The 23,237-nt window shown below is 53.3% G+C and overlaps 1 protein-coding gene across 5 annotated transcripts; it reads left to right on the forward strand.

Annotated features, from left to right (window-relative positions):
* Nucleotides 1-2,989: 2,989 nt before the first annotated feature.
* On the forward strand, nt 2,990-23,144 carry PRXL2A (peroxiredoxin like 2A). Of its 5 annotated transcripts, none has more exons than XM_072823795.1 (7): nt 2,990-3,045; nt 5,838-5,939; nt 13,467-13,646; nt 15,654-15,745; nt 18,444-18,584; nt 19,219-19,383; nt 22,401-23,144. In XM_072823795.1, exons 3-7 carry the CDS (start codon nt 13,469-13,471, stop codon nt 22,512-22,514), a joined length of 690 nt encoding a protein of 229 aa, XP_072679896.1. In that variant the 5' UTR covers nt 2,990-3,045; nt 5,838-5,939; nt 13,467-13,468; the 3' UTR covers nt 22,515-23,144. The 5 variants fall into 5 exon arrangements, with proteins under 5 accessions (XP_072679896.1, XP_072679894.1, XP_072679892.1 ...); XM_072823793.1 differs by lacking the exon at nt 2,990-3,045 and adding an exon at nt 3,246-3,264; XM_072823791.1 differs by lacking the exons at nt 2,990-3,045; nt 5,838-5,939 and adding an exon at nt 8,617-8,769.
* The last annotated feature ends 93 nt before the right edge of the window (nt 23,145-23,237 follow it).

A 23,237-nucleotide genomic window follows, 5' to 3' on the forward strand; every position in this document is an offset into this window, starting at 1 on the left:
ATGATCCCACCATCCAACCCCCAGTTAGTCATTGATCCACCTGGTAAGCCATTGGTTATGTCTATTGAAGACTCCATGTCCTCATGGAAGGCTTTGGTGTGAGGCACACTGCGGAAGTAGGGCATTTATATACTTTTCAAAAACTAGAAAGAGTGGGAATCAGGGATATTGGCAAGTAAAAAGATATTTGCAGCTGATATGTGCACATTGTTGTGGTTCATATATTTCTCGATCTTGCTAAGACTTTCATGTATCCACAAAATGAGAATTTAGGCCTGATGAAGTCAAGCACCCATTTTTTGCTTTATTTTCACTTTAATGCTAGCTGCTTCCCAAACTGTTCTCACAGAGCCCAGACAGACTGCAGGACCAATCAGCTTTAAAAATTGTGTTACACTGCTGGCATGGATTGCTGCTGAGTGAGCAGACGAAGCTAGCTGAATCTAGAAGTAGTTGCGATGCTGTAAGAATCACAAGTCTTTACCCACGTCTCCTTCCTGCTAGCAACGTTTTCTGCCTTCCCTATGGGGTTCGTGAAGGACAAAACACTCTCCTAGTCCCCGTCAGGAGGACAATATACCAAAGTTACAGAAGTTGTCACAAAGCTAGTCAACCTTGATGTCTACTCCCTTAAATTCAAAACCTAGGCTATTTTATGGCCTTTACAAAGCTGGAATTACTTTTTTCTTTAAAACTTGGCAGATTGGTGTTTTTGTTTTTAATCCTTGAGCTTTGTAAATTTTCTTTCCTGTGCCTACTTGCCCATAACTTATTCTTCTGGTCTGATGACTGTTTTTTAATGAGTTCAGTCTGTGCCTTCTTGGACAAATCAGGAGTGTGTTAATTAGCTATCAGATCTAGCCTGGCTTTTGAAGTTCAGAGCTTTGGAATGTTACAGAAGTGTAAATACAATCATGGCTTTTTGCATTTCTTAATTATATCTCAGCTGAAACCTCAGGGAGATTCCCACCTCAGGATTCTGCTACTTCTGACTCCTGAATAGTTCTGTCATTAATGGCTGGTCTCTGGGGACCCAGACCCAAAGGAAATGGCTTCCTGTTTTGTTCCAAGTGGCCCTTCTTCCTTGCAACCTTCCTACTGTTGATGATCCTATTGCAGGGTGGAGATAATGGGCCTTTATCCCCTCCCCCTCAAGGGGTGAGGAGGAATGAGGTAGGAGTGAGAACGTGCGTCTTGTCTCATGAGTATACCTACCCTGTACCAAATTATACCAAATATTTCTGGGCTTTCTAATATATATATATATATATATTTTTTTTTAAATATTTTATTTATTTATTCATGAGAGACAGAGCGAGAGAGAGAGAGAGGCAGAGACACAGGCAGAGGGAGAAGCAGGCTCCATGCAGGCAGCCTGATGTGGGACTCGATCCTGGGACTCCAGGATCATGCCCTGAGCGGAAGGCAGGCACTAAACCACTGAGCCACCCAGGGATTCCTCATTTCCAGGCTTTCGAATTAAATATCTACCTACTCCTGCAAGAAGGCTGCATGATCCCCTAAAGTGATCCTTCTCACTCCCAATCTAGAAACACTCTCTTTTTCATAACGCTTCCCAAGTATGTCCTGGTGCTGCTGGCCCTGGGCCAGACTCTGGGGTGCCACAGATGAGCAAAAGAACTCACAGTCTGGGTAAAGGAGAGAACTTTTGAGTTGGCCCTTCAGGTCTATAAGTTTACAAAGAACCTGGAGATTGAGTTGGAGGCCAAGATAAATCAGGGAAGCCTTTGAACTTTGCACACCAGTCAGTGGTGCGTTAGGTGAATGAGGGGAAGACCCTGCAGGCAGATGGGGCTTGTCCACCCGCTTTGCTACTCCATTCAACACGGTGACTTTTGACCCCACTGTCCCAGTGATATTTTAAATGTGTGAGTCAGTTCTTCCTGTCTCTGAAAAGGTGTTCTCCCAATTGCCTGCTTTCATGAAACACTGTGGACACCTAATATATGAGGAGTACAGAATGAGCGAATGGAGAGAGGAGTATGGGCCAAACCAGACCATGTTACTCAGACTCCCAGGAGTCCACTAACATCCCAGGAGCCCGTGCTCCAGGCCACCGCGTGCTCCAGGCCACCGCGTGCTGCAGGCCACCGCGTGCTGCAGGCCACCGCGAACTCCAGGCCACCGCTGCAGGCCTCCTCGAGCTCCAGGCCACCGCTGCAGGCCTCCTCGAGCTCCAGGCCACCGCGTGCTGCAGGCCACCTCGCGCTCCAGGCCATTGCGTGCTGCAGTCCACCGTGTGCTCCAGGCCACCGCGCGCTCCAGGCCACTGCCCCCTATCTTCTGCCCAATGGCCAGGATGGGTGTGTGTGTGTGAAGAGAATGTGCAATGGAGTTACGGTCTAGCAATTCTGAATTCGTCCCTAAAGCTTGAAGGGACCCTCATCGGAATGCATCTGTCGGAAAGATTCCTCAAGAGTCCCTAAAAAACCTGCTCAAAAAATCCCCGAGCTGAAAAGGTGTCTTGGGCCCAGGGCTCCAGGGCAGGTGCTTTCAGATCCAAGGAAGGCAGCGACGGCAGTGCCCCTACGGAAGGGGTCAGGGGCCTAAGGTCACCGCTCACGGAGGACTGAACGAAGCGACGAGGGACCGCGCGAGCGGCGGGTCGAGGGTTGTCAGCGGGGGGAAAAGCGAGCCCCGCACCCGCCGCACCCGCCGCACCCGCCGCGGGGCCGCAGCAGCGGGGCCGAGGCTCCGCCCACAGGGGGCGGGGCCTGGGTGGCGTGGAGGCGGGGCTCCTACCAGGCGCGGGGCCGGTCACGTGGGAGAGGCGCGGCGCCGCAGCAGCAGGACGGCGGCGGGGCCGAGGCTCCGCCCACAGGGGGCGGGGCCTGGGTGGCGTGGAGGCCGGGCTCCTACCAGGCGCGGGGCCGGTCACGTGGGAGAGGCGCCCAGGGGCGCAGGCGCGGGGGCCGGACCCCGGGGGCGGGGCGGGCTTGGCGCGGGAGCCTGCGGGCGCCGGGGCCCCGGAGGGCGGGGGGAGCGGGGCGAGGTGCACGCGCGCACGTGACGTCCGCGGCGCAGGTGAGGAAACCGAGGCCGGGCCGGGTGCGCGCTCCTCGGAGCCGCGGGGCGCGGCCGCACCTGCTAGGCCCCGGCGGCCCCCAGCGCCCCCAGCGCCCGGGTCAGCGGGGGCCCGCGCCGCAGCCCCGCCCCGCCCCGCCCCGCCCCGCTGCCGCCTCCGGTCCCCAGGCCCCGAGTGAGCGGGCTCTAGCCCCGGGGGAGCGGGCGGGCCAGCCGCAGGTGAGCCCCCCCGAGGTCGCGACCGGCTTCCGTGGGGTCGGGGTTTATGGGGCCACGGTTCCTTCGGAATCTCAGGCACCTGCTCCCTCCCTTTTTTTTCTTCTAATATTTCATTTAAATCCCATTTGCCAACAGGTCCTATAACACCCGGTGCTCATCCCATCACGTGCCCTCCTCGGTGCCCGGCACCCAGGCACCCCCTCCCTCCGCCCGCCCCCCCTTCCGCGACCCTTTGTGTGTTTCCCGGAGTCAGGGGCCTCTCCTGGTTTGTCTCCCTCTCTGATGTCTCTCCACCCAGTTACCCCCCTTCCCTTAGGGTCCCTTTTTCTCTTTCTTACATGCACCTGCTCCCTCCTTTTACAAGTGACACGCCCCTGCCAGGCTTGGAAAGAGTCCCAAGCGTGCATGTAAAATCCCTGTGCTGAAGTCTGGGAATGAAAAGATGGACGAGGCGCAGATCTGACCCTGTCCGGATTGTGGCAGGTGCAGGGAGGTGAAGGAGAGGAAGCAAAAGGGTGAAGGCCCCGGGCTCCCGGGAGGGGGGGGGTGGAGGGAGCCCGAGGCTGGCCCGGGTTCAGACCCAGCTGACTCTGGGCCTTTTTTCCTTCAAGACCATGCTGTTTCCGCGGTTCAGTTTCTTAGACTTCGATTTAGTTTTAGTTTTCTATTTCAGTGTGTTTTCCCTTGAACTTGGCAGATGGTTAAAAAGAATCATCTAGGATTTATTTGAAAAACATTGTCTAGGAACCTGCTTGGATGCTCCTGCTCTCGCTTAGTCCTGGAGCCCAAGAATTGGGATTCTGAATGCACACCCAGTCATCAGAAAGCTACCATTTTGTTTATGGACTACATTTTAGGGGCAATGCTTGACTAATCTAGAAGCAAGAATTATACCTTGTATTTGTGTTGCGCTTTAGTGAGGTAGCTTACAAAGCACCATCTATACGTTTTTGCAAAAGATTTGTTTTTAGAAGGGGGGAGGGAGAGGATGAATCCCAAGCCCTCTGCGAGGGGAGCCTGGTGTGCAGAGCTGGAACCCCACTTTAGGGCCCCAGCCCTAAGATCAGGGCTTGGGCTGAAATCAAGAGTCTGTTGCTTAACCAGCTGCACGACCCAGGCACCATCTGTACCTTTAATCTGATTCTTACAACTCGGTAGAAGGTCATTCGGGAATCGTTCACCATTGACTATTTTCCAGTAATCACAAAGATACGGGTACTCTTTATCTACTATTCGGTGCATGAGTCTAGGTTCTACAATGGTGCCTTGTCCAGGTTCTACAACCTGTAGGAATTTGATGTAGGTTTTTATTCCTGGTGTGACTTTTTCCCATGTCCCCCTGTGCAAGGGCTTGCCATTGCGTTCAGATCTTAGACATTGTCCCCTAGGAGTACAGAAGACATTTCTTTTTTTTTTTCTTTTTTCTTTTTTTACAAATTTATTTTTTATTGGTGTTCAGTTTGCCAACATATAACACCCAGTGTTCATCCCATCAAGTGCCCCCCTCAGTGCCCGTCACCCAGTCACCCCCACCCCACACCCACCTCCCCTTCCACCACCCCTAGTTCGTTTCCCAGAGTTAGGAAGTCTCTCATTTTCTGACAGAAGGAAGGAAGGAAGTTAGTTAGTCTCTCATGTTCTGACGGAAGACATTTCTGATGATTGTCTTATCAGCTTGTGTCACTGATTAGGAACTAGATTTCTGGGGCTCGAAACCCCAGGCTCTGTCAGTATCTCAGAATACTGCTCTCCTGCCAGCCAAATTCTTGCCTCTTTGTGAAATGTGGAGCTGAGAGACTCCCAAGCCTCCCTCTGCTGAGGCTTGTGTGGCAACAACTGTCCAGAGGCTGGGGGAACCAGCCTCACCTCTGGGCTCAGTGGCCTCTGGCCCAGGAGGTTTCAGCTGGACAGTACCCTTGCCTTCCCTGGTGCTGTTGGTCTGGAAGACAGTGTTGACAGGCACGGCAGGGAGTATGCTTCGTAGAGTGGACGGCTAGGCCAGAGGGGCCTGGGACCAGCCATGGTTCCCTCCAGGCCCAGAGGTACAGCCAGGAGGCAGGCCTGCAGTAAAACAGCCAGAGTGGCACAGCTGGAGAACTTGTTCAGTGTTTTGTGTTCTTCAAATTACCTGCCTGCGGAGAATGAGTGAATCTGAGCCCCTTAAAGAAGAGAAAGAGCATGCCTCAAATTCTGCAGTACTAAAAAAATCAAAGTATCCTGCAGTACTTTATCGTGTTGTATGATGCTCTTGTAAATTCTTCTGGACAACCCCTTAAAGTTCCCTTGTTTTTAGGAAGGAGATACTGAAGGACAGGTGACCTCTCAAAGAGTGGAAACCCAGGAATTTCATCCCAAAGCCCAGGGTCTTTTGTGGTACCGCCCTTGCCCTCCCATCAGCACCCATAGAACTTGATAGAGCTGGTGTTCTGAGCCCAGTCAGGAGGCTGTGCAAGCAAGGGACAGAATGGCCACGTATTTTGGGGGCTCTGTAGCTTCAATCACTGATGAGAGGATTTTTGTCTTTGTCTCACGGTTTCTCAGTAGCCGATTATGTCCTCTTGTTCTGCTTTCAGCATCTGTTCAGAACTTCCTGGCTCTGGCATCTGAGAGGACAGCTGAGCCAGAGCTTGACAGACCATCACCCCACGGAGCAGAACAGGAAGTTGGAGACTGAGGCAAGTAGGAGAGAGCTTGCGGCTCCATGTGGCTAGGTCCATGGTCCTTGATGACAAGGGTGGGCGGGAATGCATCCTCTACTGCTCCTGGGGCCCTAGGTCACCAGCCTGCTAAACTGGCATATTTCAGCCTGTCCTTGTATCCTCCAGGAGTTACAGGACCTTGTTACTATGGGGAGGAGAGATGCAGAATGGCCTCTCAGCTCGAAGTGGGCAAAAACATGGGCTTTGCATTGTAAGCTGCTTGCAAAGCACTAGGCCTGTGAAAAAGACTGGTGCTCCCTCTAGCGATAGATTTCCCAGGCCCTGTTCAGGAGCAATTTTGCTTTCAGCCTTCTTCAGGCCAGTGAGCAGAATTCAGGAACCGCCCCTCACCCCCGTCTTTCTGAACCTTGGACCCCACAACACCCCGCCCCGCCCTGTTTCAGCTTCTGCAGGAGTGTCTAATGCAGGATAAATAATCATGGTTTGGGGGTTGGGAGACCCAGACCTGAGTCCCAGCACAGTCATGTGACCTTGGACTAGCCAGCCCCTTCTCTGGGCCTTAGTTTCCTCATTTACTCAGTGACGGAGGGGCCGATCAGAGCTCTAAGGGAAGGAGAGGGGACAGGAGAGCAAAGAAGGAAGATGAAATGTCCCTCCAGCCTCTTCACTGAGGGCTGGAGGCAAGGAGGCCCACGTGCACTCTTAGGTTCCTTTGCCTTCCTCAGCACCCCTTTCTTCCTTTTGGCCTGTCTCAAGCCAGCTCATTCTGGGGAGGGAGGATTCCCTGGGTGGGGCTGGGCTGGGCAGATATACCCTCTGTATATAGAATATGATGCTGTCTCTACTTGTTTCAGGCATGAATTATCCCACCCAGTGCTGATACTTTGTTTTATGAAGACTTTATCAGTTCCTGCCCAGAGGCAGCTCCTTGAACAGGCAGGAATTAGTCCTGGGGAAACAGGGAGTGAGACTGCACACCCAGCAGGAGAGCGGTGGTGGCAGGTGCCCCCAAGGCTTTCTGGATGTCAGAACCCTGGACTTGCAGCCAGTGCGGTACTTTAGAGTCTTTGGATGTCAGAACCGGGATAACCTCATAGATTTGCTGCTAGTTCCTTCCTCTGTCGCTACAGAGTGTCTTCATAGCTTATGTCAGATTGCCTTGCCATTGAACAGTGGAGCGAGCACCCAACCTAAGATCACCTAAACCCCAGGCTTGAGTGTTTTATTTAAGGTCAAGCCAGCCCTGTGCAAAATTACTTCCTGCTACTGAGCTGAAATTGGGTGCCTCCAAGTCTGTTCCAACATGGAGTTTAAAAGATAATGTTCAGATAATTTCATTAGACCTCGAAGGGCTGCTGATTAGCAGGATCTGTGTTAAGTGCTGGGGGTGCACGAGTGAATAAGACAGCAGCCCCTGCCCTCAGATTGCTCTACCACACTGTGTACAAAGTCGTGCCAGTAACTAAAACATGCGGAGTTCATTTGCTTGTGTGGTGTGCAGAGGTGTGTGTGTGTGTGTGTGTGTGTGTTTTTCCACATGCCTGCTCTATCATCAGAGGTGAGGGAACAGCTGATAGTTGGGGCTTTCAGGAAGACACTTTGGAGAACAGAGTGTTGCTTGTGCGGGGCCTTTACATGGTTTGCATGGCGGGGAGGGGCATCCTGGGCAAAGGAAACAACACAGCAACAGTTGGGAGGCCTAACAAGACACGTCACAGTCTTTGCACCTCACGGAGTGTCAGAACAGTGGCCTGCAGCTTAGCTATGAAGGGCCCCGTTGGCCCCGCTGAGGAGTTCTGAGAGCCCAGAACAAGGCGAGGACTCGAGCAGGTCAAGGTGTTGTACCGTGAGTCTGGCTGCAGCCTGGAGAGCGAGCAGGAGATGCCCTGGCTTGGGCCAAGCCTGTTCTGTAGTTCTCAGAGTTGGCCGGCGCAGTGACAGGGGCCTGGGCCCACCTGGCTCAGGGAGGCTGACGAGGGACCCGGGGGTCGGGAGGCAAACATGTTTCATGGGATGGACTGAACTTCCTGACTGATTAGAGGTGGGCAGCGAGGGAGAAGGAGTGTGGTGTCTCTCAGCTTCTAGCTTGAGCGGTCAGCCAGATGCCTGGGTCGGCTGGGGAACTCCGGAAGAAACCCTGACTCTGGTGGAGGTCAGTTTTGGACATGGTGCAAAGTTGCTGACCTACAGGACCCCCAAGTGCAAACTCTGAGTCAGGAACAGCAGTCAGAACCTGGAAGTCAATACCAGGGCGTGGGAGTGGTGAGCTGGAGGTAGGTGAGGTCCTCAGGAAGGGGTGAGGGTGAGGGTGAGGGGAGCCACGTAGGCGTAGGCGGGGAAGCAAGAAGGGAAGGCAAAGGGAGGGGAAAGAACTGATAGCGCAGGTGGGGGGCCTGGGTGGTGCCAGCTGACTCCTTGGGTGTGGGGCGATGAGCCGCAGCGAGAGGGACATGTCCCACTGCTCTCAGCGTGGCACGTGGGCCGTGTTAAGGCCTTCACTTGGTTCATCTGCGCCGGATAGGCTAGCAGGGAAGGTCTGTTGGCACTTGATAAATGTTACAGTCTGCATGACTGCAAATGACTCAAACTGTGTTCAGCTATTTGAAGGGCTGGGGGCCTTGGCAGCTGTCCATTTCGATGTTTTCTGGAGATTGAGTGTTCACAGCTGAAGGAGCCCCAGGGTTTCTGGGTGGCCAGGTCCTGCCCATGGTGGGAGAGAGAGAGCTTGAGGCCAGAGGCGGGACTCCAGAGCCCCGCCCCCAGCCCTCCCGGCAGCCTGCCTCCCGAGGCTCCTGCTGGGTCAGCCTCTTTGTGGGCAGAAGCGCGAGTGTGGACGCTGTGGATGGTGAGTGCCCTGCTCCCAGGGTTGAACTGCCCAGGTTGGGGATCAGGGACCGTGGTGGGGAGTGGCTTGGGGAGCTCTAGGCTGCAGGGAAGAGACAGTGTGGAAACTGGAATGGACTGGGAAAGTTCTGATGGGGACCCAAGAAGGGGGCGACTCCGAAGGAGCTCTTAGTGATAGACCCACATGATGGCACCGGGGGAGCTTGAAGGAGCCTTAGCATTCAGTTGGTCCCACCCTGTCATTTTGGAGTGGAGGAAAATGAGGCTGGTAGAGGGGGGCACCCCAGCATAGCCTAGGGAGCCCAGCTGGGTCTTCTCCCTGCAACACCATGCTCTCTCCCCAGCCCCCAGAGCGGCCACTCTGAGCTGCCACCGTTGTTGTTTCTGCCTGTGGTCTTATCACGCTTCACCACCTTCTGTGGGAGAGGATGAGACCAGAGAAGCCCCACATTGGGAACTGAGGGCTGCAGCCGGGTCAGGTGGGGGGCTGGCTTCTGTAAATGACTTCGCTCTTGCCTCTCGGAGAATTGACCTTTTTCTGAACGGATGAGGATGGGGGGGCGGACGGAGAAGGGACATCTGCCATATGGTAAATTTCCTTTAACAGTTTGGCTGTATTTGATGACTGGGAAAACAAGTCAGTCTGTTTTAATGCTCTTTAAGACAGAGGGGATCATCCCCCTTGACCCCCCAGAAACCCACAAATGAATGCGCGGGGTGGCAAGGTACGGCAGTAGTAGAAGTGTGGCTGCAGAACCCTAGTGATCTGGGTCCAGGCCACAGTACTGCTGCTTGCTGGCCCTCTCTTTCTGGAGAAAGTCCTGAACTCTGAATTCTGTGCTGTCAACTGCAAAACAGGGTAATACCTGCATCAAAGACTGTTGTGTGAATGAAATTAGGCCCTGAGTGTCAAGTGACACCAAATAGATGCTAATTTACTGGCTTCCCTATTTCCCCCAGTAGCTTAGAGGCCCATGTGGACATGCTTTGTTCTGTTGAGGGAGTGAGGCCCCCTCCCCTCCTCTCCCCTCCCCTCCCCTCCCCTCTCTCTTTGTCGTGGGAAGAGCTGTGATCCAGGATCCTCGGTCAGTCTCGCTCTGCAGCGTTTGCAGCGGTCCATGCTCCAAGACGTGCCAGGATGGGAATCGCTTCGTAGCTCAGGGAGGCTTGGCTGAGGGGCTGGACCTGCACATTCTCTAGGTGTTTGCAGGGGTCAGTTTTCACCGCTAACCCCAGCAGAAGAGCCAGCTGCTAGAGGCCCACGGGGAGCGCACGTTCACGGGGAGGCCTGACTCACCCCTGGAGCTAATACCGCTCTCACCTCTTAGTGCTGTTGGGCCTGAGAGTGAAGTCCATGCTCCTGGGTCACAGCTCGAGGTGGGGTGGGGTGGTAAGCCACATCCACATCTTGTATTCTGTCTTAAACTTGAGGTAAGGGCTTGGGGGGCCCTTGGGACATGGAAGCTTGCAATCTCCTGGTGCCTTGAGCACTGATGTCCACCCCCAGCCAGCCTGGTGTTCCCCAGGCTTACTCAGCCCAGGCGAGGCCTAGGCCTTCCATTCAGCCCCTGAGTCCCACAGCAGCCCCAGAGCCACTTCCTTCTGGGTGCTTCCAGATCAGATGGAGCTGGCTTTCACCCCTACAGCTTTGTGTTCATACCCAGCCCAAGGTGGCTTCCCTTTCCACTTGAATTTCTATTCTTTGTGCTCTAGGCCTGTGTGTCCTTGAGGATTGGGTATCATTCCGTTGTACGTCCTCCCAGATTGCCATTTATTGAACAGGTTGGTGCTGAATCAATGATGGGAAATAAATGTTGAGTCTCATTGAGTCCTGTTCCCTGAGTCACGAGCAGACAGGCTAACAGGCTGTTGGTGGGAAGATGGAGCCTGTTGGCCGGTAAGAGCAGCCGTGGTGTGTTGGGAGGACGTGGAGCGGAGTGCGAGGCTCTATGGACTTCCTGCAACGCACCCAAGTGTTTCAGGAGGTGAGGCGAGCCCTTGTGTCGGGTAGGGTAGGCGTAAGCTGGTCTTTGTGTGCTGCCACAGAAACATGATCAGATCTGTGATCAGAGGCCGCGCTGTATGCTCCTGAATCACGCACACATGTAGGAGATCCAGGCGTGTTTGGGTTGCAGTGAAGGTGTAGCAATTGTTCCAGGCTCTGGGGGATCTCCTGTTGACAGCACGCGGGTGAGAGCCATGAATGCCCCTAATTGTTCTGTGAATTCTAATCCAGTAATGTGTAACTTTGTTTCACAAAAGAACTGGAAGCCGACCTTGGAAGGTTCTTTCCCACTTGGCCCAAGAACTTGGGCTCTCCATGAGTCATCGTCCTCATCATTCAGTTCCATTGAGTTCCAGGTGCCCACTGTGTCCCACGCTGGCAGGTGTGGGCCCGGCAGTTCCGAGACGAACTGAGGGGCAGAGTCCAGGGGAACTGAGTCAGAGCCCGTAGGTCCGTGTCTCGTGTGGGGCCTGTGGGCAGTGCCATGGCTGGCGGCGGCGAGGCGGGCAGAGTCCCAGGAAGCCTTCTGGTGGGGCCGCCCGGGTCTGGGGGGTGGGACGGGCGAGGCGGGCCGTTCGGGGAGGAGGCAGGAGCTGTGTCCCCCGTGAGCCCCGCCACCCGCCGCGGGGAGCTGGGAGAAGGGAGCCAGCCTGTACTTGGCTTCCTGCCACCCAAGTGGAAAGTCCTGGATTCTGTGCTGAGACTGTGCTTCTCAGGCTTCGTGTGCCTGTGAACTGCCTGCCTGGTCCGATTGAAAGGCAGCCGATGATTCGCTCGTCCGAGGGCAGGCCTGAGATCTGCACCTCGATGCGATGCCCATGCTGCTGGGCCGGCAGAAGTGAGGCTGCGAGAAACTTCCAGTCCAGTCCCTCTTGGCAGCACACACCAGCCTCCGCTTCTCCCCTTCCCTAGCGTGCAGATGCCAGATTCCTTTCTGTGGTGCTCTTTGCATGTGGTCCTTCCTCCTCCCTGCCTCCCTGCCTGGGGGGCCATTTCTTTTATTTCTTAACTCAAATTCCAGTTTTTCACGCTGGCCCCACATAAGCCTGGCCTGCCCTCTCTTCCCAAAGTCCTTACCACCAGGTACTCCCAGCCCCACCTTATGGTGGAGGATCTCTCAAAGCCCATCCTCTGGCAGTGGCATGTGGATTTCTGGGCCTTTGCGTAATCCCCTGGAGAAATCTTCTCCCCAGCTGAGTGCTGTAGGGGACACATGTCTGGTTAGGTGTGCCACACACCTACACACCGGGTCTGTACCCAGTGATCTCCACACGCAGTCATGCTGGTACTTAGGAAGGAAGGCTCCGGTATAAGACCCTAGGCTGGCTGGAGGGCCATGGGGACAGGTATTTTCAATAGTTGCCAGGAGGAGGAGGGCCAGGTGGGGTACCTGCTGCTGTCTGAGGGGTGTGCTGCTTCGAGGAGCTCCCGCTCAGAAGCACGAGGCTTCCCAACCAGAGGAAGCCTTAGGGAGGCCCCCAGGAATGAGCTGGAGCAAGGCTGGGCTCTGTGGGACCCGCCTGGAACCCCATTTGAGTTGCAGAGCCCCATGACCCACGCAGCCACCTCGTGCCAGATACCCAGCAGCGTGCTCTCTCCTACGTAACGCCTGCTCTTGTCCACTCCCCTATGTTCGACAGACAGCTGTGTAGTTCTTGCCATGGCAGGGGGCACATCAGATTAGACACTGGTGTTCAGTGGTGGGCACCGCTGTTCACCTGTGTCGTTCAATAGCTGGTAGACACTTGGGGTGGTTTACTTTCTCACTGACTCTGGTTTTAGATATTGCTTTTTTTTTTTTTTTTTAAGATTTTACTTATTTATTCATGACAGACATGGAGAGAGAGAGAGAGAAGCAGAGACGCAGGCAGAGGGAGAAGCAGGCTCCATGCAGGGAGCCTGACATGGGACTTGATCCCGGGACTCCAGGATCACGCCCTGGGCTGAAGGCAGCACTAAACCACTGGGTCACTGGGGTTGCCCGGTATTGCTTCTTTTTTGACCTTTGTTTTATTTTCAATATGAGTCTATTTTATTTGTGTAATGAATGAAATATAAAGCTATTCTCAGTTGCAAGGAAGTACTGAGATTGCCTGCCCTCCCTCCCACCCACCAGTGAGGGCCTGCTGGGCACTGTCTGGGAGCTGAAGGAAGGGTATGGGAGGAGAGTTGTAATCGGAAGAGGAAGAAGGATAAGGTAACAAAACAGTGTGATTGGTGTTCTGAGTGCTTTTTTGATCAAAGAAGAGAAAGCTGCCTGTCCCCAAGGGGGGTGATAGCAGAGACTCCCGGACTATGAAGGAAAAGCAGCCACTGACAGGGAGGGGAAGGGAAGGAGGCTGCCTCCAGGGGACCTGGCGTGGACACACCACAGAGCTGGAGCCCCGGCCTTGGGCACAGGAGAACGGACGGCGGGCCGGGCGGCTCAGGGGGCTGTCGTTTCTCTGTTCTCACTTCAGATGCGTGTGCGAGCTCCTCGGGGCAGGAGCCTCCGCGTGTCTGTTATAACCCCAAGCTCTTGCAGTGGCAGGTGCTCAGATGCCCTGGTCCGGCCCCGTCTCTGACGCCCCTGCGCCCGTCCTTTGCCTCTGGGCTCCTGCTCGGCTGCCCAGCCAGAGACTTGCACGGAGACCAGACTCCAGCTCTTTCAACGTGGAAGCAGTAACATCATCTTCCTTCCTCTCAATCTCCAGAAATGTCTTTCCTCCAGGATCCGAGTTTCTTCAGCGTGGGCATGTGGTCCATTGGCGCGGGGGCCTTGGGGGCGGCTGCCTTGGCCCTGCTCCTGGCCAACACAGACGTGTTTCTGTCTAAGTCCCAGAAGGCGACGCTGGAGTATCTGGAAGACATAGACCTGAAAACCCTGGAGAAGGGTAAGCAGTGATCCCACGGGCCTCAGTACTTTTCCAAGGTGCCGGGATGCAGACTTACTCATTGTTTTCCTTATAAAAGGTCCCTCTCTCTCTCTCTCTCTCTCTTTTTTAATTGAGAAGGCACTATAACAACATTAGGAAAGATTTGATAACATCTTTTAAATTACTGATAAGCCCGTTACCCGGACACAGCACTCATTTTTATTTTTGCACATTCCTTTCCATGTGTACACAGTATGCAGTTGTGATCTTGTTGGACACGGTATCTTACACTTAGCTTTCTCTTATCAAAAGCATTTTTCACTATCTGCTGTTGTTTCCTGGATCTTCATAAAAAGGGAGCTCTTGGGTCCATTACGTTTGAGAATCACTGTATGCAATTCCACGTTCCTGATGCTCAGCACAGGCCCCTGCTTACCGAAGTGCAGTGTCTGGGTTGTTACCGGTACAGCCTTGGGCAGCCCTCCTCACCTGTGCTGCCGCACACACGCGGCGGGGTGGGGAGCACAAGGTCACACTTTGAGAATGGACCTACCTGTCTCCCTCTTGGGGAGCCCACCTGGAGTCCCTGGTGGACACCTGAGAGCCACAGGTTTGCATGTGGTTCCTCTGCTGCCCCACTGTGTGCTCGTGGCATTGGTAGCTCAGGGATGCCAGTGGTGCGGATAGAGTTGGCATGAGTTTGATGAAACTTGGGGCTCACTGACCCAAGGGGCCTCCAGGTTGGCCCCTCCAAGGGAGGCCATCATCACCTGTTCTGTAACTGAGGAAGCTGATTGTCAAGGGCAGGCAGGGACTGTGACCACAGAATGAGGGCTTAGGTCACCTTCTGGAGGACGAAGAAGCCCTGTGGAGGGACCCCCGTTTGGCTGTGTTCATCCCAGGGTTTCCTGGTCTCATTCGATCACAGGACCCAGCCTGCTCCTTTTTTTTCCATGTAGCATCCCACAGGAACACAGCTTCCTCCGAGAAATGCTAAGACGGTAGGAGTCAGTACTTGCCGAGCCCTCGCAAACTCTGTGTTAGCCGACACCGCGGGGGGCACTCCTCTACCCATCCCTTGATGCCCCCTGCAGTCACAGTGGAGCTGCCAGCTGTTTACACTTACGAATCAGGAAACTGAGGTTTGGGGAGGAGCTGGTGTGTCTCCAAGACCAGCCCGCCAGATGCAGGCCCTGTCTGACCACGGCCTGGCTTGAGGTGCAGAACCGTACTGCCCTGAGGCATTGCCATGTTGGGCATCCTCTATCCTCTCTGTAAATAGCGCAGTTAACATATTTAGATCAAAAATTGTTTTTGTAAGGGGACCCCTGGTGGGCTCAGTCGGTTAAGTGTTCGACTCCATCTCAGCTCAGGTCTTGATCTCAGGGTCATGACTTCAAGCTCTACTTTAAAAAAAAAAAAAAAGAATCGATTTGGGGTCCCTGGCTGGATCAGTCGGTGGAGCATGTGACTCTTGATCTCAGGATTGTAAGTTCAAGCCCCATGTTGGATGTAGAGATTACTTAAAAATAAAATCTAAAAAAAAATTTTTTTTTCATAAAAATTTGTTAACTTATTCCCATTGAATACTTTTATTTATTTATCTATTTATTTATTTATTTATTTAGAATACTTTTTTTTTAAAGTTAGGGGTATAAAAAAATAAATAAAAGTTAAGGGTGTTTTTGATCAAAGTGCAGGATCTCTTTCAGGTTTTGGCCATGTATCTGCCTGAAAGCATCATTACAGTGTCCACTGATACCAGCAAAGGAATTTGCCATTTTTTCAGAAATGTTCCAGTTTGGGATGTTCAAGTTTGCCAATAGATTTCAATGGGGGAGGGCCCTTTTGGGTATACAGTAGGATCCTTACACTGTGTTCATTTTCTTCTGAAGGGTGACTATGACTAGTTCCTGTTTCCTGTTTCCAAGTCCTCTGCTAGGCTGGTGCCATTTATGAGCTGCCTCATGGTTGAGGGGAGGCTGGGCCAGGAGGAGAGAGTATTAAGTTGCTTTTTCTCCCCAGAACCAAGGACTTTCAAAGCAAAGGAGCTCTGGGAAAAGAATGGAGCTGTGATTATGGCTGTGCGCAGGCCCGGCTGTTTCCTCTGTCGAGAGGTGAGTACATCAAAGATCCTTTCAGAGAAAACGATCCTAGCAAGTGGGGCCAACACGTTCCCAGCCGGGACCAATGGCCTGTGGACCTACTCTGACCTTCGATCAGCACGGTTATTTGCTCTAGATTATTTCTTTTGACTTATACCCTGTTTGTATTCATTTAACAACTAGCCGCATCCTGGGGTTAGCACACGTTCTTGACTCTGTTTGGCGCTCTCAGGCCCTCGCACTCTGATGGACTGTCTGTGTCCAGGGCCGGCTCCCCATTTAATCCGGGGTGGGGACCAGACCTGATTCCGTGTTCCTCATGCTCAGCACAGGCCCCTGCTTACTGAAACGCAGAGTCTGGATCGTTACCAGACAGCCGTCACCTGTTCAGTGAGGAAGCTCATGAAGGGTCCAGCCTTGTCACTTTACAGTGGGATAACCTGAAGGCCAGGGTGGTTTGGTGACCTGCCCGGGTCACACAGTCAATGGCAGACTTAGATTCCGCAATCTGCCCTGGCTGAGGGAGAACTGGGAATGAGATAGCACTGCTTCTCAAGTGGTGGCGTTGGCCCTGTCTACATAGTCATCCGCCTCCCTTGGTTGTCCTTGCTGAGCCTGGGGGCATTCCTTTCAGCCTTGTGATCTCTCCCCTGCTTGTGTGGCTGGCTGACAGAGAGGGTCCTCCCTTCAGGGCACTTCAGCGCCTGTGTCTCCCTCGCATATCCCTGGAAAATATGGCTTTTTTTTTTTTACAGGGGAAGAAATGGAGGTACGGAGGTGCAGGGGCGGCATCAAACCACAGTGCCGTGGGGCGGCATGTTGATTTCCAGTTAATTTCCAGTTGCTGCTCTAACAAATGATCACAAACTTGATGGCTTTTAACAGATTTATTAGCTTACACTTCTAGGGGTCAGAATTTTGAAATTGGTCTCATTGGGCTAAAATCAAGGTGTCAGCAGGGCTGCATTCCTTCTGGAGGCTCCAGGAGATAAGTGATTTCCTTTCCTCTCCACTTGTTGTGGCACCTACGTTCCTTGGCTCACGGCCCCTTCCTCCGTTTTTACAGCCAGTGATGAGTCCAGTCTTTCTCACACTGCATCACCATGTCACTGACTCCGGCTTCCCTCTTGCACATTTAAGGACCCGTGGTTAAGGACCCAGATAATACAGGATCATCCCCTTTAAGATCAGTCGGTTAGCAACCATCTGCTGCCTTAGTTTCCCCTGGCGCTGTAACAAAACAGACTCACAGCTTCCCGTGGTTAGGGTGTGGGTAGCCTGAGACAGTATTATTCCACCTGCCATGGCAAGGGAAGTCTAAAAACTCAGGGCTCTTGGTTCAAAGTCTGTGAGGCCTTCAAATACCAACATGGAAGCCTGTTGTGACCAGATTTCCCTAGGCCGGTTAAACCCACGAGAGCCCAAGAGCAGCTGCCCTCCCTAATTACAACCTGCCGGCCTGTGCCCTGGTCTCTGCCTGGCAGGACGTTTTGTGAAAACTGCGTGGTGGAGGGTGGTCTGTGTTATTTTCGCGGCCCAGACCAGAGGCGTAGGACTGGGTTTCCACTCCATGGCTTTGTATAGTGACGCAGCAGAGTACAGAGCCCTGGACCAGGGAGTTAGTCCTTTCTTCCCACACACAGGTGGCCTTTGGCCACAGCAGACATCTAGTTCTCTCTGCTGTGGGGCAGAGCTTGCCACTCACTGAGGCTCTCGGTAAGTGCATCATAAGGGATCCTGCGTCATAGAAAATAAACAAAATATTAAATGTAGCTGCTCCCGTACAGCGACATACTTCTTTTGGAGGCAAGTGGGCTGCTATCTCATCTCGACCCCAGACGTGAAGAATCTGTTCTGAAAGGTGCAGCCTTGCCACGTCACGTGTAGTTTCCTTTCTCTGTCAGCGTGTAACTCATGAGTGCCAGCGATGTCTGGATTTCTCAATTCGGCTATTCTCCACACTGCCCACCTTCACCTTCACATCTGTCCGCCTGGTATGTAGTAGGTTCCACGTATCCAGCCATGTGCGAGGCACGGAGGGCAACAGGACTTGGAGAATGCAGTGTCTATGAGATAGACACCCTTGGGAACTTAAGTGACTGTACTCAGCTTGGTGGTCACACACAGACTCCGTTCCGGGAAAGTCTCCACGCAGAAAGATTGGATAGGCACAGAGAGATTTGGAGCTTTCCTCCAGGGTGGACTAGCCCAGGAGAACTTTCAGAACAGGGACCCCTTTCTAGAGGGTGGGATTTGAGCGGGAGAACAAGGAAGGTTGTCGTGGGGTGGGGGATGCCGTGGGGAGCCGGCTGAGCGAAGGCCTGGAGGCAGCTACTGGCTCAGCCTCCCCGGCTGTGCTGGTTCTGGTTCAGTCTAAAGCAGGGGCAGGGTGTCGTGGCTACAAGTGCAGGACCACGATGGGGTGCAGTCTTTCTGTGACTGGATGCGCCCCAGGCCATGGTCAGGACACCCATCCTCGGAGCCTTGCCTCTGCGTTCCCTCATGGAGAAAATAAGAGGCCTGGGCTGAGGAGGGGACCGGACACCCTGCACCTGAGACCTAGTGCTGAGCCACACAGGCCTTTGCTGTGTTGGGCATCCTGTTGCTTTTGTTCTTTGGCGTCCAGTGCCAGCCCACGCGGGGCCTGTAGGGAAGCGGGTATTGGCTGGTGGCAGCAGCACAGGACTCCCAAGTTGCCTGTTTTCTGCAGGAGGCTGCGGACCTGTCTTCCCTGAAGCCCAAGTTGGATGAGCTGGGAGTCCCCCTGTACGCTGTGGTGAAGGAGCAGATCAGGACTGAAGTGCAGGACTTCCAGCCGTATTTCAAAGGGGAGATCTTCCTGGATGAAAAGGTGGGTGTGCTGTGAGCCTGTTGTCACAGACTGGCGGGCATCGTGCTCAGGGGCAGAGAGCTCGCTGGCCCAGGGTATGTCTGGCCTGCAGCTGACATACCCAGCCAGGGCTCCCCGGTCCCTGGGCCAAGCGTGCTGGGACACTTGGAAGGTGTCCTCTCGGTTGGTACTGGAGCCCTTCCTGAGCTGTCATCTGGGCCTGGGAGCCGAGGAGATTGCCGAGGCCCCACTGGGTTCTCAACCATGTGGGTGGGGACCAGCACGGGCCCCCGTCCCTTCTCCGTGGGTGTATTTCTCTCCCCTCTCCTCCTGCGCAGGATGCCGGACTGCTACCAGCCTGTTGGGCCAAGAGCCCTGTGGGTCCCTAGCAAGGGGTTAGAGCTGGAGTTAGCTGCATATCCGTCCCTGAGTGCGGGCCTGCCCTGAGGTCAGAAGCTGCCCGCAAGCTTCTCATTCCCCGGGCAGCAGAGAGTGCTCCTGAATGGGAGCTGTGTGTGGGGGCTAGGTTGGGGGAAGACACGAGACAGCAGCTGTGGGTCTTTGAGAACGAACGCCCTCCTGGGAGACCTGGCCTCCTTGGGGAGGCAGGCATACAGGTGGCTCAATGGGGCTCCGGTGTTTCTTGCTCCTACAGAAAAAGTTCTACGGTCCCCAAAGGCGGAAGATGATGTTTATGGGATTTGTCCGCCTGGGTGTGTGGTACAACTTCTTCCGGGCCCGGAACGGAGGCTTTTCTGGAAACCTGGAAGGGGAAGGCTTCATCCTCGGGGGAGTGTTTGTGGTGGGACCAGGAAAACAGGTAAGTTCCTCGTGTTCATGTGTGGATCTGTGGGTGTCTGCGTCTGGGGGCACAAGACCCCGGTATGGGGGGAGGGGTGACCTTCCCTACTTGGAGGCTTACGGTCTTCTGTCCAGAAAGCCAGGAAACATGTGGAAGGGGAAGGGAGGGGAATTACCGTTTATCACACACCTGCTCACAGGCCACCTCCCACTCATCAGTCGCATCCCTAGATGGCCTGGGAGTTTTGTAGGCAGTACTTTTCCCTGCGGGGTCCCTCTCCCCGAGAGGTAACAGGCTTCTCTGCAGACAGGGTGCTCGGGGCCCTGGCTCTGAGGGCCCAGAGTCACACAGGGACCCTGTGGGCCCAGGAGGCAAGGGGGTGGATGCTCCATGTCAGACTGGGCAGCCTGGAGCTGGGGGCACTGCCCTGTGCTGGGAGGCAGTACCCGCACATGCCAGTTGGACACAGAGCAGGGCTGGGGTGAGGATGCACAGGGCCCAGCAGGACCTTGACCCTCACAGCCTGACTTCTAGTCCTGTCTCTATCAACTTTGGGCATGACAGTCATGCCTGTCCTCTATCGTGACAGTAGTGGAGCTCCCTGCCAACGTTAACGATTGCAGGCTCTTCTCAACTGGGGAGGAATACAAGTTAACAGGATTAGAAGTCTTTCAGTTTGAAGCTGTACTTCTCGTCCCTTCCTTCCGAGCCTCGGTCACTGCTGTTGCTCTGCTGTGTTAGGATCTAGCATGGGTTGGTGTCTGTAGAACAAACCTGGTTGCTTCCTTTCTGGTAAATACATCAAAATGTCTTAGTGACGATGGCTGCCAGCGAGGGCCTGCCTTGTTCTGGGTCCTCAAATGCGTGATCTCCTATCTTCCTCACTTCCTAACCCATCTAGGATGTTAGGTATTTTTATTCCCATCTGCGTGTAAGGAAATGAATTGTGAATGATACGAAATAACTCAGCCAGCAGATAAACAGCTGCTAAGTGGTACAGTGGAGATGGACTCAGGAGCTGAGATATGACTGCGCCAGAGACCCCACGCTTCCCTTGCCCATAGCCTCTCTTCAGAGACAGTTCCCAGAGACCCCTTCCAGATGCCCTTGCACTTGGGCAGGCCACTCCCTGTGAGGATCAATCACTCAGCCTCTTCTGGCTCTAGCGTACGGGATTCCTTCCTCCTCCCTACCTCGGCCTTCCCTCAGCCTCCAGGGCAGGGCATAGCTCACCTGGCAGCCTGGCAGTGACGCATCTGGTACTCACAGGCCCCCCAAGCCTCGCTGGCACAGTCCTGGTGTTGCTAGGTGTGCTGTTTGGCTCTGTTAGTGCTCCCTGGAGTGCTGCCTCCTTTCTCCTGGTGGAGGGTGGACCGGGCTGGCTGAGCTTCAGTACTTGCCTCCGTGTTTATGGAGAGCAGAGGTTTTGCAGTCCCTCTGAGCCAGCTGCCACCCAGTGGCGATTCCGTTTGTAATAGTAATCTGTATTTTTATTTTTTAAAGGGTGTATCTATTTATTTGAGAGAGAAAGAGACGAGATGAGCCAGCAGAGGTGGAGGGCAGAGGGAGAAGCCGACTCCCTGCTGTGCAGGGAGCCTGATGCAAAGCAAGGCTCGATGCCAGGACCCCGAGATCATGACCCGAGACTAAGGCAGTTGCTTAACTGACTAAGCCTCCCAGGTGTCCTTGTAATAATAATCTTTAAAGCACACTTACTTTAAAGAAGTAATGTGTTTCAACATAGAACATTTGGAAATGCAATGGTAGAAGGTGAGGAGAGCCATTCTATTAGCTCAGCCACCACGCACAACCCACTGGAACAGAACAGCTCAGCTGAGAAGCCTTCTGTCTTCTTAGAAAATGGGATCTTAGTAAATTAGATTCTGTTTTTCATTTAACAGTTTTCATGAACATCTCCTATGTCATTATATGTTCTTCCTCAGTGTTTTTAATGTCAGGATGCTGCTTTTTTTTTCTTTTCTTTTTTCTTTTTAAAGACTTTATATATTCATGAGAGACACACAGAGAGAGGCAGAGACACAGGCAGAGGGAGAAGCAGGCTCCATGCAGGGAGCCCGACGTGGGACTCGATCCCGGGAGCCTGGGATCACGACCTGAGCTGAAGGCAGATGCTCAACCACTGAGCCACCCAGGCGCCCCTGTTTGTTTATTTAAAGATTTTTACTTATTTATTTGACAGAGAAAGAGGGCACAAGCAGGGAGAAGAGCAGAGCAAGAGGGGGAAGAGCCTCCCCACTGGGCAGGGAGCCCGGCCCGGGGCTCCATCTCTGGACCCCGGGATCATGACCTGAGCTGAAGGCAGGTGCTTAACTGACTGGGCCACCCAGGGGCCTCACTTTTGGGGTTTTTATAAAAGTCTTTATAAATAGTGGTACAGCAAACATATATATTAGATGTTTATTTAGTTAGGATGAGTTCCCTGATGTCCTAGGCCAAAGAACTCTTTCACAGGATTCCTAGATACTGATCTCAAACATACTATTTTGTGTTTTTTTTACCACTTTGGGGTACTTTGGTGTATCCTCTCCTAGAGCATTTTGCCTCCCAGTAGCAGGAGTGGCCTCCACTTTTTTAGGAAGACCCAAGAGAGGCTCTGTCTCCCTTTGCAGATGGTCAGAGTGTGACCTCTGAGCTTCATTCACTTCCACACCTTGAGGCTTTTCTCCGGAAGCTCATCTGGCGTAAACGCTCTTCGTCTGGTGTGTTCTTTTCCTTTCGTGTGGTTGCCTCCCCTGCTGTATCCTCTGTGAAGCCTTCCCTGATCGCCCCATGGTATCGTATCACCAATGGCACTCCTGACGTCTGCTCCCGGCGTGCTGCTTATACGGCCCAGCCCTTGTGACGTAGCCTCTTCCTGACCCAGCCCTGCTGCCAGAGCTGAACCCCTCAGGAGCAGAGCCAGGCCTGGCTCGGATCTCCGGCCCCTGCTGCCCAAGCTGCCGCTCCGTGTCTGCCCCATGAACGAGCGACTCAAGAGTGAGTGAGGACTGATGTTCCCTCTTGTTTCCCTGTAGGGCATTCTGCTCGAGCATCGAGAGAAGGAATTTGGAGACAAAGTGAACCCAGTGTCTGTTCTGGAAGCTGCTAGGAAGATCCAAACCCAGACTTCCGCCGCAGAGACAAAGTGATTGTGTGAAACCGCCCCGCTCAGGGATAACCAGGGGCACTCACCTGTTTCCTGGGACATGTTGTGTCTCCACTCATGTCCCCAGAGAGTTAGAAACCTGCTCATGCCATCGTGTCAGTAGAGATCATTCACGTATTAATACTGTGCTCTCTTTAGGCCCAATGAGGCAAAATTATTGAGAAGAATCTAAGAAACCAGTGAGGGTAGTTTCAGTTAAAACCTGGAAAATAGGAGGCTTAGCCTTGTCATGACAGCTGCGCCTCCCTACAACGTACATGGTGTATGAGTGCCACTATTTGAAATGGCTTTTATTTTCATGTCTTCAAAAATCTTAGAAGAGGTGATGGACTTGAAGATTCAGGATATGAAGGTCAGGGGCTTGTGTTGTCTACTGACCCGTTCTACAACGTTAAAGTAATATTCTTGCAGAGGATTGGCGGGCTCCTGATGGCTTACTAAAAGTAAATTATAAAGTGAAATCTGTTTTTTTTTTTTTAAATCTTCCATTCTAACCTCAGAAGTTTGTGTGTCTAGAAGAAGTGATCATCTCTGGCTCTAATAAAATGTCCCATAAACTGCCTGTAATTCAAGTTTTTCTGATAAAACTTAACAATAAAAATATTTACTGTAACGATGGCTGAATTTAAATCACTGGTGCCAAAGACGCTGAGCATGAAAAAGCAGCTTTCTCCGTGTGTATGAGGGAGGGGTAGCGGCGGGGGAT

Source organism: Canis lupus, chromosome 4, assembly GCF_048164855.1.
Source record: "Canis lupus baileyi chromosome 4, mCanLup2.hap1, whole genome shotgun sequence".
Classification (NCBI taxonomy): Eukaryota; Metazoa; Chordata; class Mammalia; order Carnivora; family Canidae; genus Canis; species Canis lupus.